Source organism: Ischnura elegans, chromosome 6 (genome assembly GCF_921293095.1).
Source record: "Ischnura elegans chromosome 6, ioIscEleg1.1, whole genome shotgun sequence".
Lineage (NCBI taxonomy): Eukaryota > Metazoa > Arthropoda > Insecta > Odonata > Coenagrionidae > Ischnura > Ischnura elegans.
The window spans coordinates 41,660,609-41,678,827 of record NC_060251.1 but is presented as its reverse complement, the minus strand read 5'-3'; the positions used below and the strand labels follow the sequence as shown (position 1 = coordinate 41,678,827).

The 18,219-nt window shown below is 38.0% G+C and overlaps 1 protein-coding gene across 4 annotated transcripts in view; it reads left to right on the top strand.

The window, feature by feature from the left end:
- The first annotated feature begins 3,508 nt into the window (after nucleotides 1-3,508).
- The window catches only part of LOC124160565 (ATP-binding cassette sub-family C member 4-like), a 45,766-nt gene continuing 31,055 nt past the window's right edge, over nucleotides 3,509-18,219 (top strand). For 2 of the 4 annotated variants that reach the window (XM_046536435.1, XM_046536434.1), the window contains exons 1-6: nucleotides 3,509-3,610; nucleotides 5,800-5,966; nucleotides 13,719-13,829; nucleotides 14,717-14,851; nucleotides 16,189-16,393; nucleotides 17,192-17,414. In XM_046536435.1, coding sequence (XP_046392391.1) covers nucleotides 5,893-5,966; nucleotides 13,719-13,829; nucleotides 14,717-14,851; nucleotides 16,189-16,393; nucleotides 17,192-17,414 — 748 coding nt within the window. In that variant the 5' untranslated portion in view covers nucleotides 3,509-3,610; nucleotides 5,800-5,892. Of the gene's footprint in view, nucleotides 3,611-5,799; nucleotides 5,967-13,718; nucleotides 13,830-14,716; nucleotides 14,852-15,805; nucleotides 15,962-16,188; nucleotides 16,394-17,191; nucleotides 17,415-18,219 lie in introns of those variants that run through there. The other 2 variants (XM_046536436.1, XM_046536437.1) reach the window with 2 other exon arrangements.

Sequence of the window (18,219 nt, the reverse complement as noted above, 5' to 3'; positions counted from 1 at the left end):
TAATTACGAACCGATATCTTTAACGTCCACCTCATGCAAATTTTTAACACATTGTAGTTAGCTCAGTAATGGGACACCTTGAAACGAAAAACTTGTTAACTAGAAATCAATACGGATTCAGTAAAAGTAGATCTGGCGCAACCCAGTTACCGCTTTTCTCCCACGATATTTTAGTCTCCGAAGAGGACAACATTCCAGTCGACGCGATTTTTTCTTGATTTTAAAAAAGTATTGGATAAAGTGCCCCGCAGAAAGTTATTTATAACACTGAAATTTTACGCCCTAGATGATAAAGTCAGTTCCTGGATAAGAGAACTTTTGAGCGATCGCGTTCGAAGAGTAGTATTAGACGACGCAGTCTCCAACGAGGTAAGCGTCACTTCTGGCTTCCCTCAGGGTAGTGCCATAGGCCCACTCCTCTTCCTTCTCTATATCAACGATATTGGTGAAATAGTAGGCAATAACCTTCGATTATTTTCAAATGACGCTGTAGTTCACAGGGAAATCCGTAGCAGTAAAGATAGGGATGAACTAACGAACGACCTTAATGCAATCCGAGCATGGTGCGATGCTTGGCAGCTAGAGTTAAATTTTAAAATATGCGTAGCAGTGAATTTTTGGAAAAAAAAACAATACCCCACAACAGAGTTATTTCATTCAGGGTGCTCAGTGAGGTACTGTAGAATCCGTAAAATATCTCGAAGTTCGACTCAATAATTATCTGTCGTGGATTGAATTCATTTGGAAAATAACAGGTCAAGTTAACCGTAAATTGCGTTCTGTTAAAAGAATACCAGGAAAGTGCGACGGCAAAGTGAGAGGTATTAGCTACTTCTCCCTCTTTAGAGCCTATTTGGAATACGCTACCAGTATTAGGGATCCTCATGAAATAGGAATAGAGTTAACGTACAGAGATAGGCTGCAAGGTACGTGAAGAGTCGTTAGGATAGTCTTGTTAGTGTTACTGACCTCTTAGAACAACTCGGATGGGAATCACTGTTAGATTCTATACCGAAAACTTAACTAAACCTATTATGCAAATTTAAGAGCAGTTTATTTTCCGACAAAGTTAACCATATCTTACGAACCCCCGTATATTACGGTAGATCAGATAATAAAAATAAAATTTCCCCCCTGGTTTTATACTCCCTCCCGAACGAAATGCCTGGCTACCCCACTTTAGAAAACCATAGTGCTACCATCTCAAGCTATTCAGTTCCACAGCTGCTTCAAGAGTAGACATGCAGATGGTTTCTCCAAAATTCTCCTAACAACGAGTGACTTCTAACAACGACATTCTTATGGGGGAGTTCAATCAATGAGTGTTCAACCTAAAACAAGGTTGTGGAAATACAAAATTTTAGGGGGAAGTTCATTCAAGGAGAGGGTACAATTGTCGGGGGGATCATTTAGGGAAGTCATTCTTAGATCATATATCCCCAACATTTCTAGGAGAGTTGGAACCCCAAAACCCCATCTCAAGGTCGCTAAAGCCCAGGTATGAGAGAAAGATAATTCAAATTCAGAAAGACTCATCAGTTGAATCGTTATCTGGCCGATTTCAAACAGGCTGATATCAACTGGTAACAGAATAATATTAGCAGTTACTTATTTTGGATGTCCTACCCATTAATACTGGCTTGAAATTTTTCTGTATTAGTTTTTGCTTCTTCTAAACAAACTCATGAACCACTCTTGATTAAGTTTGCAATGTTTTTGATCATTTTAACCTTATTTCCTCAACACATATTTTGAAGATGGCAGCCTTTTGACGGACCACAACAACTCAATCCTCACTGGAAATTTCTTGATTTTTTTTCATAAAAGTATACAATTTTTCCTACGTATTATCCCATTTAAGTATACGCACAGTCTTTATGTGCATGCATCAGCAAAGCTAAATGAATCGTAGAGGGCATCACAGCTGATTTTCCACTTAATAATTATCTGCATGCTAGATGAGGAGTCGTGTGCAATATTATCCGGAGGAGAGAAACTTGCAGGACGGCAAGAGGTTCGAACGAAAATTCCTCCTAATTCTTTTTACATTTTGTGATATCCAAAGAAAACAGAAAACTTACAATGCATCTAATTGTTTCATAGAGTTATCCGATTAAAACCGTATAAACAACAAAATTAATCGAATATAAAATAACATGCGTGATAATAAGATATAATTAACATAAATAATTTCGATAAAGATTCAATATAAAATCAGATTTTCAAAGGAAAATCAAGGAAATTTAATGATTACAAGAATCAAAAAAACATGTTGTTATAATTGATACAGATACCAATGCTCCGAAAGGAGTCGATTCATGTTTCAACGAAGATAAAATGACAAAATTCAATTTTCTTGCGGATTCCACTGCAGCAAGGTTAGTAAGCCCCATAGGTCACAACTGATAATTATCTTTCCTCGAATTCAACGCGGGGCAAGTCATTATATTGGGCTTCCAATGACCAATTTTTACCCCTTCTGCTCCCTAAAAAAAACAAGTAAAGGTCGCAATGCATCTACAGTTTTTACTGCTGCCTTTAGGATTAAAGCCAGGGTCCCCCGTCAGGTAAGCCCAAATATAATAATATAGATACGGCATCAATCCGCAAAAATCCTGTTTGTTTGTTTTTCAAGGACTTGTACACGGTCAAGTATGCACACGACTCCTCATGTAGCATACAGATAGGTAATTATCATGGGAATAATTGGTTGTAATGCCCACTAAAATTCATTTAGCTTAGGACTTGCATGCATAGTAAGTTTGAATGCTAAAGAATTCGTATTATTTATGAACTTCGACGGTTTTACCAAATTAACTCCTTAACTTTCCCAAGAAAAGAGTATTTTACACAATTTTAAGGAACATTGATGCTCCAGGATGATCTTTTCCCGGAATATTACATGTAGAAGAATAGATTTCATTCTGCCATGTAATGTAACAATTCACGTGTTTTCACTTATGAATCGGTCAGAAGCGGATGCAGAGTTAACTCAAGGGGGGGGGGGGGCGCAAAATATATCTTGAGCTACCTTACTTTCATCGCAATGAAAAATAAGTCATACGCAAATTTTACGAGAGTTTTATTTGAACTGATCATACACATGTACAAGAAAATGCAATCTTATGATATAAAAAGGTAACAGTTGTGGTTCTGCAATGCTAGGCAATGCGGGCGGCCCTGCAAGGGGGGGCGCGCACCCCCATATGTATCCGCCACTGGAATCGTATTTGTGAGCAAAGATATAATTGGATACGTTTGAGTTACTGTTTCAAGAAAACACTGTCATAAAAAAAGTAATTCGGGTATCATCCATATCCAATACTTAGTATTGGACCCACGTGACCACTTCGTGAATGTCCGAAAAAAAAATGACGCCGCAAATTGCATGGATGTCTCTCGCTCTCACGCGATTACAAGTTGCGTCACTAAACGCCGTTTGCTTATCAGGAAAAATCTGCTCCCATCCATTATCACCTGCTTGTACATTAAAAGAAACGAAATCACTCGTCACTCTTCGCCGATGGATTAGCAGCCAATATATATACGACTTTGGCCGCTACCTAGTTCAGACACCACGTATCGCGTCGTAAGAAGCGTCCGTACGACGGTAAGTGATCGAATTTACCGTGACTTTCACTGCTTTCAGACTCACGAGTCCAAATTCTAATAATAATTTTTATCCAAGTATCATGTACCCAATATTTTATGGCCGCAATTAATAATATGGGCTATAGGAGATCATGATTGATCACCGTTTCCAACGTTTTCAAGTGAGCGAGATGGATGATGAGATGGTATTTCTTGTGATGCATTCGCTTATGTTACTGAGGAGCAACATAGTTTCACAGTAATACACAAGCCGGTATGTGAACCAATGCTACTCAAGTGTCACTATTAACGTCGCGATAGTTACATTTTCTTGGCTTTCGAATAAAGGAAAGTAGTGGATACTATGGGGAATAAGAGGGGTTGTGACCCCATCCAAAACCCTGGAAGTTCCACGCCCTCGAAGCTTGAAAGACAGAGGTCGATTCCTTGAAAGTCATGTTACGCCACTATAAGCTGTTGCGATCTATGAGACGCCCTTCTTAAATACTAATTAACGCCAAAGTACTACGTTGCCGCTGTGAATGAAAGATATAGGTTGCTCGCCAGGGGAGGATTATGGTGGAGATGGATTAAGGGGTGGTTAAAAAAATTAAATACGGCGATGCCTGCCGTTGAGGTGGCCTTCAAATGCAAGTTTTGATTTCATCAGCTCAGCGAATAATCTTTCAAGATAATTGACACTATCTTCAAGCCAAATCTCTATGCAGACGCATCGAGGGGTACACAATAATTACGTAAGACGTTTAGGGGGAAGGCGGTTAAGCCGATTCTCACCCAATATCACGTTGGAGAAAGAGGCGATCCTAGCAACCATCGCGTATTTTTTTCCGTAAGAAACATGTAAAATTGCTATCTTGAATACTAGTCTCAAATAATATCAAATAAAAATAATTATTTAAATTCAACGCAATGAATTATAGATTAACGAATCTACTTTGAAAATACGCATTTTGAACAATCTCACGTGAAGTCATTCTCAGATCATATATCCCCAATATTTCTGGAAGAAGTTGGAACCCCAAAACCCCCTCTCCAGCTCGATATAGCCCAGTTATGAGTGAAAGATAATACAAATTCACAATTAATCATCAGTTGCATCGTTATCTGGCCGATTTCAAACAGGCTGATATCAACTGATAACAGAATAATATTAGCAGTTACTTATTTTGGATGTCCTACCCATTAATACTGGCTTTAAAATTTTCTGTATTAGTTTTTGCTTCTTCTAAACAAACTCATAAACCACCTTTGACTAAGTTTGCAATTATTTTTGCCATTTTAACCTTATTTCCTCAACACATATTTTGAAGATGGCAGCCTTTTGACGGACCACAGCAACTCAATTTTTTCATAAATATTCTATTTTTCCTACGTATTATCCCATTTAAATAGATGCACAGACTTTATATGCATGCATCAGCAAAGCTAAATGAATCTTAAAGGGTATCACAGCTGAGTTTCCACTTAATAATTATCTGTATGCTAGATGAGGATATATCTTGATGCTCATAAACCTCCCTTTGTTGAGTTCTTTATTTTTTTGATAATTTTAACCTTATTTCTTTAAACACATATTTTGAAGATGGCAGCCTTTTGACGGAAGTTTAGAAAGAGATTGGAGGGAGGAGAGAGAAGGTTGAGCCAAATTTCACGATAGGGAGGAGGGTCCACAAATCGCCAAAATCACCTCACATAATTAATGGACTTACTGGTTTTCTGTGAATGCAAGCTTTAGAATTTTAGCAGTTATCCGGTGTTTGAAGATGCATTGGGTACGACAAGATGTTGAAACCCATGAAATTTCCATAAATGGAACAACAAAACAAAATCAAAGTATCTTTAGATGTAAGGTCCATCTTCCGGAGAATGGTTGGTTAACAACAATTTTAAAACCATTACAAAGAACGATTGGAGATCAATTCTTCGTTAAAACTTTCGCGGGTGCTCGTCATTATGATTAAAAACTTTTGGGCTATGTCGCCGCGTCAATGCTTTGGGTGGCCCCAACGTTTCCCGACCGATGCTGGTCGCTTTTTGAAGGCATTATCCCTTTATTAATCCCTTGAAAAAGCGACCAGCATCGGTCGGGAAACGTTGGGGCCACCCAAAGCATAGACGCGGCTACATAGCCCAAAAGTTTTTAATCATAATGATTGGATAGCACTTAATTTGTAAATGCTTTCACAGGTGTTCTTGGAGTGGGAAGGACATGAATCGGTGACGTAAAAAGTTTGAGTACCAGGACTCTGACATTAAAGTGGTTGCCTAAAGGCATTTGTGATGGACAAAGGAAGAACTTGGACCAATGCTCACCCACGGGCAAAAGCTAATCCCCTATCGGCCCTGACGTTCGCGTAAGTATGGATTCACCTACATCTATACGATACCCAGCGAGGCAACTCAAGGGTGTGTACAAGGGGTGACTATTGCTCCCGAATAAGTACTCGTTGTCAGCAACATGTTGATGCTTCCATAAACTGAGTACGACGTTCCATTACATTCAAAACCGCATTTCATTTAAAGAAATACGTAGACAAGGCCGTAGCCAGAAAATATTTTCGGGGGGGGGGGGGGGTTTATGGAATAGTAGACAAACATAATATCATTTTCACGAGATAAATAAAATAGCGTATGCAGTTAAATATACACATTTATTATAAACCCTTAAGCGAAAATACAAATATATTATTATAAAATTAACTTTAGCCTTCTAGCTTTCTTTGTAGTGAACAAATTAATTAACTCCTCGGTATCGATGTCAATTCTGCGGTGGATTGACATCAAAGCCAAACCGCTTAGTCTTTCTTGGCCTGTAGAGTTTCTTAAATAAGTTTAGAGGCACTTTAGAGGAGAGGAAGTCCTCTCAGGAGTACATGTGGAAATAGGGATCGATTCCCCTTGATCCCCCCCCTAGCTACGGCCTTGTTCGTAGATGATAGTTAAAGGAGTGTTGCGACGGAAAAACTAGCTCTTTCCTATTCATCCATTCTCTTGTAAGTTTAAAATAATAAAACGCGAAAGTTACCGCCCACTCTTCCTGAGTCGGTGACGTCAGTAGAACTTAGTTAATCAACTCGATCAGGAAGAACATTCACTGAGGGAATGAATTGCTCACAACAGGGTAAATAACAACGAAGGTCCATTTGCTTGGCCGAGAAGTGGCTGGGAAAAGCAGACACGCTGGGCGTAAGCTCATGACGTCATCGACTTTTAGCGAAAGAGTCAAGGCCGTAAATTTACTATCTCAAATAGCCTTTTGAGTAGTCGATAACCGAGAAATGAAAAAATATGCGTTTTCTTATAGTATTTACACTATACCGTAATCGAAAATAAAAAATAAACTAGACAACGTGCCAATTGCATGTGAAATTTCGTGGCAGGGTTTAGCTCTTACAATGCATGCACCATTTATTCCGTAACCTACGACAATACTTTGGTCTACGTGAGGATGCATCACAAAATGAAGGAACGCAAAACACGCTGCACACATATCGATGGCCAAGTTCTACCAACACGTATCTCAAATATTGCAACTATTCAGGAGAGCAAAAAAAAAACGATTATTTTTTTCACTTGTGCACAGAAATTAAAAACCAAAAATTCATGAAACTGAAAAAGAAGCATTCATTTATACACAAAGAGTTGTTTTTTTTCTCGTATTTTATTTTTTAAAAATTTATTGCACTTTGTTTAAGATACCAGTCTCAAACCGTCCGACTTTGAGAGACGTGTTGTTAGAACTTAGCCATCGATATCGACCATTTAGTACAATTGGGAATATTATTCGGTAATCATAAGCTTAAAATTCACTATGAAATTACACTGTCTAACGAAAGACGTTTTTTACGTCGCGATTAGTGAGGTTGAGGTCTCCTACCGCTCTCGTGGATAAACAATTTTTGAACCTTTCTGTTCCCCAATCCACTTCCCTGATTTTGTATTTTTTTCATGCACATTGTAATTTGCTTGAATTATGGCAGACTGAAGCGACAGCTACGATCGGCGAACAAGGAAAACAACATTCAAGGAATATGGTTTTCCTATCTCACACCATTTAATCGATAAAAATCTCAAGTGACCTCAATTCAAAGATATGGGGAAAAATAACGGTAGATATAAGAAATCTCCTGACTTTCCCGGATTGAACTGGCTTGTTTTGAGAATTGAGCCGAAAAATGAAACGAATAAAGAGTGGAAAACTATAATTTATCATCGAACGCCACTACCCCAAGATCAATCGCATCGAAACAATGGAGAAGTACAAATTTGAAATAAACCACGTGGAAACATCTACACAGGGCAGGGGCGCCGACTTATAAAAAATAATGGGGGGGCCCATATCGGAGGTCTTGCCCGGGAAGAGGTTAAATTCAAAGTGTGTCGCAGCACCGAAACACTACCATGATTCACACCACTTGATTCAGTTAACCTGCTTAACCTTATAATTATTTTTTTTCAACACACATTGTTGGATTTATTTTAAAAGGGAACTATCGTCTAACATGGGAAATAAAAATTACCAATATGTTTTTGTGATTTCACAAAGCATAATGTAACTTAATTATTTTCTTGAATTATTGAGGAGGCTCCGCCCCCCCAAACGAATCTTTGAGGGGGCTCGGGCCCCCTTAGGCCCCATGGAGTCGGCGCCACTGACACAGGGGCACAGATAGGAAATAACGCTAGGGGGGGGTTTTAGGCGCAACTAATACTGGGGAACAGGGGGGTATAGAATACCCGCCAGGGAAAGCAGGAGGTGCGGGGGCCGTCCCCCAGAAAAAAGTTGAGATAAATTTTTCAAAATGGTGAGTTTTACGACTTTCCGAAGGGATAATTTATTAATCCTTACACTATTCTATAAGTAATATTAATACAATGAAGTAAAATGGATTAAACTTAAAATTTCCTCTGAGCTGTTGGGGAGAGGGTTTGCCCTTCAACCCCCCTCGCTGCGCCACTGCATCTACATACTATCCCGAACCCCTCTTCAAATGGTTTGTAGGGTAAAGTCTTACGACATAGCCATTATTACTCTTCGGGTTTGTTTTGGCCTCGACCGCGGCATCTTAGCATTGGGGGAATGGGTGCCCATTGAAGTCCATAAACCTATATAGCCTTACTCCACGGAAATGGGTTTGTTAATTCAAAACTAAGATTATCATTATTTTATTTTTTAACTTTTTTCCATCTTTAACACACTAAAATTTAAACTCTTATTGCCGTATGGGGCGCCCTCAAAAGAGGTGTAAAGCGACCAAAGTGTGTTTGTGTGTGCGACTATGTCCGTTTTGCGTTACTCCGTAAAAATTAGCCACACGCTGCACAGTGGGCTAGAATAGAAAAAAGCTGGCTAAAACCTCAAAATCGATTTTTTTGAGCTAGGAAGTTGAAACTTCGCGCACATTTTCTCAAATAAATTGTGCACACCTTCCCAGATTATTTATTTCCTGTGTTTTTACGTTAACAATATATGTGAGGTCAAAGTTGAACAAATTTAACGAAAAACGACGACTCTCGATTTTTTCTGAAAATTGCCGAATTTATCCTCGTGCAGTGGTTTCATGAATAGTTTTATCGACACAACTGTTATACCATCTTTATCGACACATGTTATACCATCTTAATCGACACTTCTTTTTCTTTCATTTGAAGGGTTTTTAAATATTTTGTTTTATCAATAACCATAGATATATAACAAAATGGCGGAGCCTGTTTTCAGCCCTTTTTTTGCATAAACGTAGAGAAAAAGTAGATATTATCATCGAATTTCGCTAAGTAACTTATAAGATGTCGTTTTTTGAAGCTTCTATATTGTGAATCTAAAGTAAAACCTTGCACCAACTTGCAACCCCGAAATTTAAATCGTTTTTTCGAGCGTGCGGTCGACTCGATGTTATTTACTTAAAACATTCATGTATTATTTACTGCCTTATTATTTTTTTATTGTAATACATTTTGTTATTTGATGGTGGCTCAGTTCTGGTACTATGACCTTGGAGACCACCTAAAGTTCCTTCCCTTTGTTATTTTTGTATTCAGATGTAAAAACAAAATGTACGAGTAAATAAATGATTAACACTATTAACAGCACCCACCATGAGAGTGAAAGTCTTTTTTTTCTTTTTAGTGCATTTTACTCTGTTCTCGGAAAAGCACATTTTTAAATATTTTTTTATTTTATCTTTATTTCCTATCCCTTCCCATTGGAACTTTGGAACTTCTTAAATCCCTATTCGCCCTTCGTCGCGCGAAATCCCAGGGTTGGCAAGTGAAACGAAACGAAAGTCAAAACCAGTAAAATTTCAATTATTCCTTCGTTCCAGGGAGAGGACTGTAGAAGCCAAACGAAATGTATCTAATCCCGGGGAGCCAAACTCAGGGTTGAAACGAAATCGGAGTGAAAACTACTTCGGGTCGAAACTAAAATAAAACTCTGGAATGAAACGAATCGCAGATAATGTTTCCTGGCTACGCCTCTGACCCTGGGCCACCCACCAAGCATAAGCCTTCCGTCAATATAGAGGTATATCTCACAAAATCGGGAAAATAGAAAAAAAACATCATGTCCGATATGAGGAGACTCGAAGTGAAGCTGGGAGGTTTTTGGTTAACATGCAGTCGTTAGCATTGTCGTTAATAAATGGTTAACGCTGCTGATAAAAAACTTTCTATCCTTTGGTGTCGTTAATGTAGCTCTGAACGCAACCAGTGGCACGCCAAGCGGTGTCGTCGCAAACACGAGTTGCAACCAGGGATAGCAATAGAAACTAAACGGAAGCCAAAACCAGTGAAACATCAATAGTTTCGTTCCCAGGAGAAGAATGAAGAAACGAAATGGATTTAAACCTAACTCAGGGTCGAAACGAAATCGGATTCGAAATTCCTTCGGGTCGAAACTAAACTAAAACTCTGAAATGAAACGAAACGCAGATAATGTTTCGCACTGCAGGGACCATGCGCTTAACCTCCGAACAGTTTAGTTTCGACTCACTCACCGAGTACGGAGTATGGTTGAATGAAGTAGAGGTTCGGCATACCGCCATTAGATGCATGGGGCATTCATATTTTACCACTTACAGGAGTACGGCGAACACAAACTGGCCATTCGAATTTTAAACTCGATGTTTTAACCTCTCTATACTTACGTCAAGCGTAATGGGTCGAAACTATTCCTTCTCATATCCATGATAAAAAGAAGAACGCAATGGTAATTTCCACAATTTTAATGTCACAACTCAGCAACCGACCATGGTTTCAATACGTAAGTGTCATTTTCAAGGTTTTTCAATTTTTCCTTGAAAATGACACTTACGTGTTTAAACCATTGTCGGTTGCTGAGTTGTGACATTAAAACTGTGGAAATTGCCATTGTATTCTTCTTTTTATCATGGATATCATTATGTGATTGTAGGTATACAATTGCTAAATACATCCTTTTTTGCTCTTTTCAAGACGGAAAAATAGTTTAGTACCTCTATGCTCTTTTTATCGATTAATCTTCAATCTCTTATCATTAAGTGCATGAATATGAAAAGAAAAAATGGCGTAAAAATACATATTTCGATAATATATTTGCTTTAAATATGACTCTTTACTTTTACCGATAGGCTCACGTCGGTAGACGCAGCTCATTTCTAGAGTGCATGAAAAATCTTTAATATTCTCTGTGAACCCAGTTGCACAAACGTGATAACATTGACATTAAAATTGTGGAAATTACCATTGTGTTCTTCTTTTTATCATGGATATAAAGAACTTTCACAAAACGGAGCCGGATACGATTTTATATATTCCTTCTTATCCCCCTCCACTCAACTTCTGGGATCGAAACTTTACTATGAGCAGCGGAGTTTCGATTAATTTAGTTCCGTTCCCGGAAGAAAAGTTTTGTTCCGGGTCGAAACTAAACTATTTGGTGATTTTAACTTCGTGCGGGATCGAAACGAAACCTAGGTCTCTTATTTTCGTTTCCCTCCTGATCGAAACGAAACATTTTCGTTTCGTTTCACAAGCCAACCCAGCGAAATACCTCTAGGAAGATTTAATTGACGCAACAGAGGATGATGGGGCCACAAATATGCAAGATAAGTATTTGGATTCTTATCAATCGAAAGTCATTAACTTTACGGCCTCACGTCATTTCGACGAAGCAGATCCCGTCGGCCACAAATGAGCGGAATAAGGAGTCAGTCTTTAACTTCAAAACTCGCAGGAAAATTATTCAATAAATTAGTCAATCGGGTTGCATATACCAATGGGATAATTATGGATGCCTGTTTAAGACTCCATGGAATTCTTCGCGTTGAAAATTCCTTTTCTCCACTCCCCGGCAAGAGACAAGGAAACTCAGTCATGATAAGTACTCTAGTCGAATCCTCAGCCTTTATCCGAAGATTCGCCATTCGACGCGATTGCGTGCTTGAGTCGGCAGTCGTGGCCGTCGACCGGAGGTTTGTATCGAAAACAGGAAAATTCACATTTTGAATTTTATGATGGGCTAGGAATATGAATACGAAGCCTTTTGGAATTTTTCCGATAAATACACCGAGTGGGTGATTTTTAAGGGATATTTATTGACTTTGAGTTGTTCCGTAGTCATCAAAGACATTTCCATCACTTTGTGTCTCGGGTTGCATAAACGCGTAGGATGTTTGCCTGGCCACAGGACGTGAAGTTTCGAAGATTTGTTTCTCCGTATTGCAGATTCAAGCGAAAAGAAAAAGCGTAATAAAAGAAGCGATATTTCCCCTATTAGAAGAATTAGCATACGCTTCGATAGCCCAAGCATTCTCGGGGTTGGAGGCCGTTGACCGGAAAGTCTGGCATTTATATTTTTTCAGAGTAAAGGAGGCGGAGAAGTTGAGGTTTTCGGAATTTCCACAGAATCAATTTTCAATCTCCCGCCTCTGAGTACAGGGCCGGCCCTAGCAGGTGCGGGGCTAGGGGCGAACCTTCAGTGCGGGGCCCTTCACTTAAAATATCACGACACAGTACTGTACTGACAAACGCAATTGCACAATAAAAATTACTGCATCATTATTCCTTTTTCATAATATTATTTTTTGTCTAGCACGGACTTAACAATACAGTAATAGTTGAAATTGCGTTTTCAAAACTATCGTGTATTTTAATTTTTTTTTCACGAATGATGCGAATTTTCACGAATTTTTTTTTTCACGACAGGGCCGGCCTTAGGGCGGGGCGACCGCCCCGGGCCCCCCAAAGCGCGGGGCCCGGGGCGGTCGCCCCGCCCTAAGGCCGGCCCTGTCTGAGCATAATTGCATCTCTTTAGCTCTTCAAAAAGTTGAAAAGGGAATTAAAAATCACCAATGAGTCAGTCTCACAAGAGGTTTTATGCGTTAAGGAGGCAACAACTAAAATGAACATGGGAAAATGGATCATTCCACTGCCATTTAACTAGCAACTATTAATCATGAACATAATTGCTTGCCCATGCATGATTAACAATCTGAAGCTGCACACTCTATATTGCCCTCAAGGATTAGATGGTGATTCCAGCCAGTGGCATAACTATGGGGAGGGATGAGGGGATAGATCCCCCCCCTCCAAAGCCTCAGAGAAATTCAAGACATATTGAAAAGAAATATTCAAAAATATTGTCTACTTTTGACATATACTAACTCCATCTGCTTGAAGTAAAATTTTATTTCCAAAATTATGTAAAATGTATTTCCAGGCATGTCATTTTCAAAATTTTTCCCTGACAAAATTTTTAATAAGAGGGAGGGTGGCCACCCCAGGCCATCCCATACCCCCCAGAGCATATTACTATTTACTCAACTGATTCCAGCACATATAATGTAAGCAGTAAAGATTTCTCGGGTGCAGCACATGGTCAGGTCCTTTATGTCTCCTTCTACAGAAGGAAATATGAAGGACCTGATCCGGTGCAGAGCCCAAGAAATCTTTACTGCTATTGTTCGCCTGGAAAGATCCAAACATCAAATCACATGTAATGTAACTTAATTGAAAAAATACCAAAATAACTCATCATGAGCACACACTTATTTTACTTTCATATCAATACACTCAAGTGAAACATATAATACTAAAATAAAATTGAAAAATTATCTATTTCTTTTTAGTTGGATGGGAGGAGTGTTCTGGAAAGGTTATAAGAAAGTTTTTGAAATGGAAGACATGTATGAACCATTGGATGAACACAAATCACAGTCACTCGGAGATAAGCTGGAAAAGTAAGTGAATAATATGCTACTCAAATTAAACCACATGTTCGTTTTACTGTTATTGAAAGACAAATTATTCAGATATGTACTTATTTCAGCCAGTTTATACAACGTCAGTTGAATGCTAACAAGATGATGACCATTATTTTGACACATGGTCATAGAACTATGAAAATACATAGAAGAAAAGATATGTAGCTTATAACATTAATAAATGTAATAGAAGTGATAATCTACTTTCAGATTAATATTAACCCAGTGAGAAATGGGTGGTGGAATCCACGTGGAACCCACGTGGAGAATTAACGTGGATACCACGTGTTTTTGGTCGTGGAATCAACGTGGAACCCACGTGGAAATTTGGTGGAAAAATTAAAACAGCAGTTGGTGCTGTCCTAAAACCATTAAAACCTCAACCACTCTATATCTAAACCTTCTATATATGTGTCTACGATTTTTCAGGTGCTCTCATGGCTGCCTTTCCACAAAATATATAAAAATAGAATGTGCGATACATTTTCACATAACTAGCGTGGTTTCAGGATGATAAATGACGCAATGTCACCAGAGAGTTAAGTTCCACAAATTAGAAATTCTGTTTAACATTTTATGCTAATCACCATAAATCCACTTGAAGTCAACGTGGATTCCACGTGGGTCCAACCACTCAATATCCACCACCACCAAATATCCACCACTCAACGTGGATTCCACGTGGGTTCCACGTGGATTCCACCACCCATTTCTCACTGGGAAGGAAATACTAAACCAGATATTAAGCATAAGCATTCTTTAGAATCACTGCACCAATAAATCTTTTAAAATATTTTAACGCCAAAAATGTATAATTCATGTTTACTATACCTACTCAGTAATTCTTATGAAATCTGATGCAGGAATTGGGATGAAGAAGTTCGTAAAAAAACAGCAAGAAACAAGATCCCCAGCTTTTTTAAAGTATTGTCAAAAACTTTCCAATGGGAATTCTGGATGTATGGAATAATTTTTGGAATACTGGACTCCCTAACAAGGTAAATTATGTATAAATTGTCCATTACTGGAGAAATATGTGTCAGAGATTATCCCTGCCTCTTAACCCTCAGACCTAAGATCAGTTTAATCCCTGTTGAAAATATTCAATTCCATTCAATTGAAAAGTGACAAATTTTAATTGAATATGTGGAAACTCAATTGAATATCCTCATGTTCAATTAAAATTTGTCACTTTTCAATTGAACGGAATTGAATATTTCCAATAGGGATCAGCTTATTGTTGCTATATCTCTAACCTTAGTCCTATGAATAATTTTTCCTCTTTGCTATCCTTCACTACTGTGACTCCCATTGCTGTATTTGTTACTATTCGTAGCTACTATAGCTCAAGGAAGATTTGGTTAAACAGAATTTTCAAGAGTTAATCCAATCAAGTAATCGATTGTGCCCCCATAATCCTAAAAACCAATAGAGTCGATGAGCTAGGACCATCTCAGCCACTCTTGTTCTGATATATCACTAGAAAATTTGTATTCTATCACATTTGATACTTTAAAAATATTCTTTTGTAAGGTCAAACCTATTTTCAATAGCATAACCTTCTTCATAAACTTTCAATTTTCATTTTTTTATCCTAAAGGTAAACATTACATATCCATCCCAGAATGAAAATAAATCCTGACGACATTTACCAATTATTTTTTAAATCTATTTGATACATCTCTGCTCTATCAACACCCCTCCTGAAACTCTTTAGCCTTTTTCCAGCGTTCAAAGATTTTAGAGACAAGGGCAGTCTATTTTCAACCTCAGATCACCCAGCGAAAATGCCATACAAGTGACATGCAGGTACTACGAGCTGGTGGTCTCTGTACCACACACTCAGCCATTCATGAGCACAAGTTCTCAATTTAAGGTGAGCTGCAGTCTCATTTACAAGGTCCTCTCAGACGATTCTCCTGCCAGGAGTAAATTGTGGCATGGATGGCTTGAACATTGAAATGCCTTGACCTTTATGCTGATAAAAGAGAAAATAAAAAAAATTAACTGTGGCCAGAGATGAAACGGAATCAATATGACACACACGAAACAAAGTAACAATCACAACGGAAGAACTAAAAATCACCAGGCTAACCAAGAAAATTCAGGTGATTCTTCGGCAATCATGACCCATTTGAGGTTGCAAAAAGAAACAGCCCTCATATTTCCGTCCACCGCATCAACAATTCCATGTTTAACGTTATTATCAGTTATGCCTCATACAATCAATTTTATCAATTCCATGTTTCTTTCAAAATATTTTTTTAAATCTTGTGATTGAATGGACTTCATGATATACTTAGAACCACATATGCACTATTGAAATAAATTGCAGAATTGGCCAACCAATATTTTTGGGACAACTCATAGGATATTTTGAAAGCAAAGAAAATGAAGACATAAAAACAGCCTACTTGAATTCAGTGGGGTTAATTGTGTGCTTCGCCTTGAGCAGTTTCATCAATCATCCATTTGTGATGGCAACTTTCCATCTTGGAATGAAAATCAGGATTGCCTGCTGCTCTCTTATGTATCGCAAGGTATGGGGACACATAATTATTTATCTCTTCTAATAATGATACAATAACAGGAGACTTGAAAAATCAAGGAAGCAAGAGCTTTAATTTGAAGTTGATGTCATTTAGAAGAAAATAGGCTTCACTTACAGTTTTCACTTACACATGAAGCATAAATATTTTGGCTTCATTAAAAGATGTAAATGAGAATGTTACAAAATATTCAACTGAATAATATAAATGTTTTTTTGTGAATAGAAAAGAAAAGTTTGTTCTCTAATGCTAATAATAAAGTTTTCACTTACAAATTACATTTGAATTCTATGATTTCAACTTTATGCTACCTCTTAGTGCGCGTAATTTTGTTGAATTGTCTGGTGACCTCACATAGGTTTTGAACCTGAATCTTCCATGAATCTTTCTTTGTGAGTCTAAATTCAACATTTTCACTTTGTCAGTGGATATTCAATTTCTATTTTGATCATCCACTTGGTTGCACTATGCTCAATTAATCATTATATTATTATCATTGAAAGTTTCTATGGCACCAGATATTTCAATAGGATTTTCATTTCATATCTCACAGCATAGTCTGTTTGTTTCACTGCTCTGCTCACGAACTTTGCAGCCGTAAAAAGAGTTGCACTTTTTACAATATGTGATGTAAGAATTACGATTACATAAAAAACCTGGATCAATTCTTTGATGATAGAAAATGGTTAATTAAGAATTAAAGCACTATTCATTTGAGTACATGATTAAAAAAGCAAACACATTCTAAGAATATTTAACGCTGAAAAAATTTTACTTTCATGTTCTTAGGCCCTACGGTTAAGCCAGTCTTCATTGGGAGAAGCCACAGTGGGCCAGATAGTGAACATGATGTCCAATGATGTTAACAACTTTGATTACCTGATGGGATTTGCTCATGACATTTGGATTGGTCCCCTTCAGACAGCAATAGTGGCATATCTAATTTGGAATGATATGGGTGCCCTGGCGCTGATAGGATTGTTGGCTCTTATACTAATCATTCCCTTCCAGAGTGAGTAGAATACAATCCAAATGAAATCAAAGTAAAATTAAGACAAAAAAATTGTACTTCATCCTGATCAGGGCCGGATTCACCCAAAGTTACGCTTTAGATTTACGATTACGTTATGATTTTCACCTCTCCATTGAGAACCCCTCCTCACTTGAGCCCCCCCTCCCCGATTTTTATGAATAAGCATAGCCACTCGCATGAGGTAAGGTTTGGAAAAAAAAAATAAACAGATACATATATGGCTGACAGCAGAAGTATATGCTTGAATTTTTATGCATGGAAAACATAGACAATTCAATTAAAGAAAAACAGCCTGGAGTAAAACTACATGAAACAGTTTAACTTTTATGCCTTATGCCTTCTATCCTTAATTCATACAACAAAAAAGAAGAGTACCTTCAAAAAAAGAAACATTACTTACTACTGTAACTATGAATGAACACCCACCCTTGAAGGTGCCCCTTGGGCTGCAATGCCCCTATAGGGCCGTGCCTATCTTGCCTTACGGTAAATCTGGCCCTGATCCTGACGCATATATTGAGACAGATGGGCTCAATACACATGTCAGTCAACTACTGATTAATCTGATTAATGGCATTAACACTTACTTATTCATGGGTAAAGCCCATTAAATGTACATACTTTGGTGTCCCTCGAGACATCTGTCCATTCTCTAGTTTTCTTTCTAAGCATTTTATGATCATCAAGTTCTCTCTGTCTTCTCCCGCATTCTCCATCCATAATTCCTTGATCTACCTCTTTTTCCCCATCAATCCACATTTCCATGTAGTTTTGTAGGGAAAGA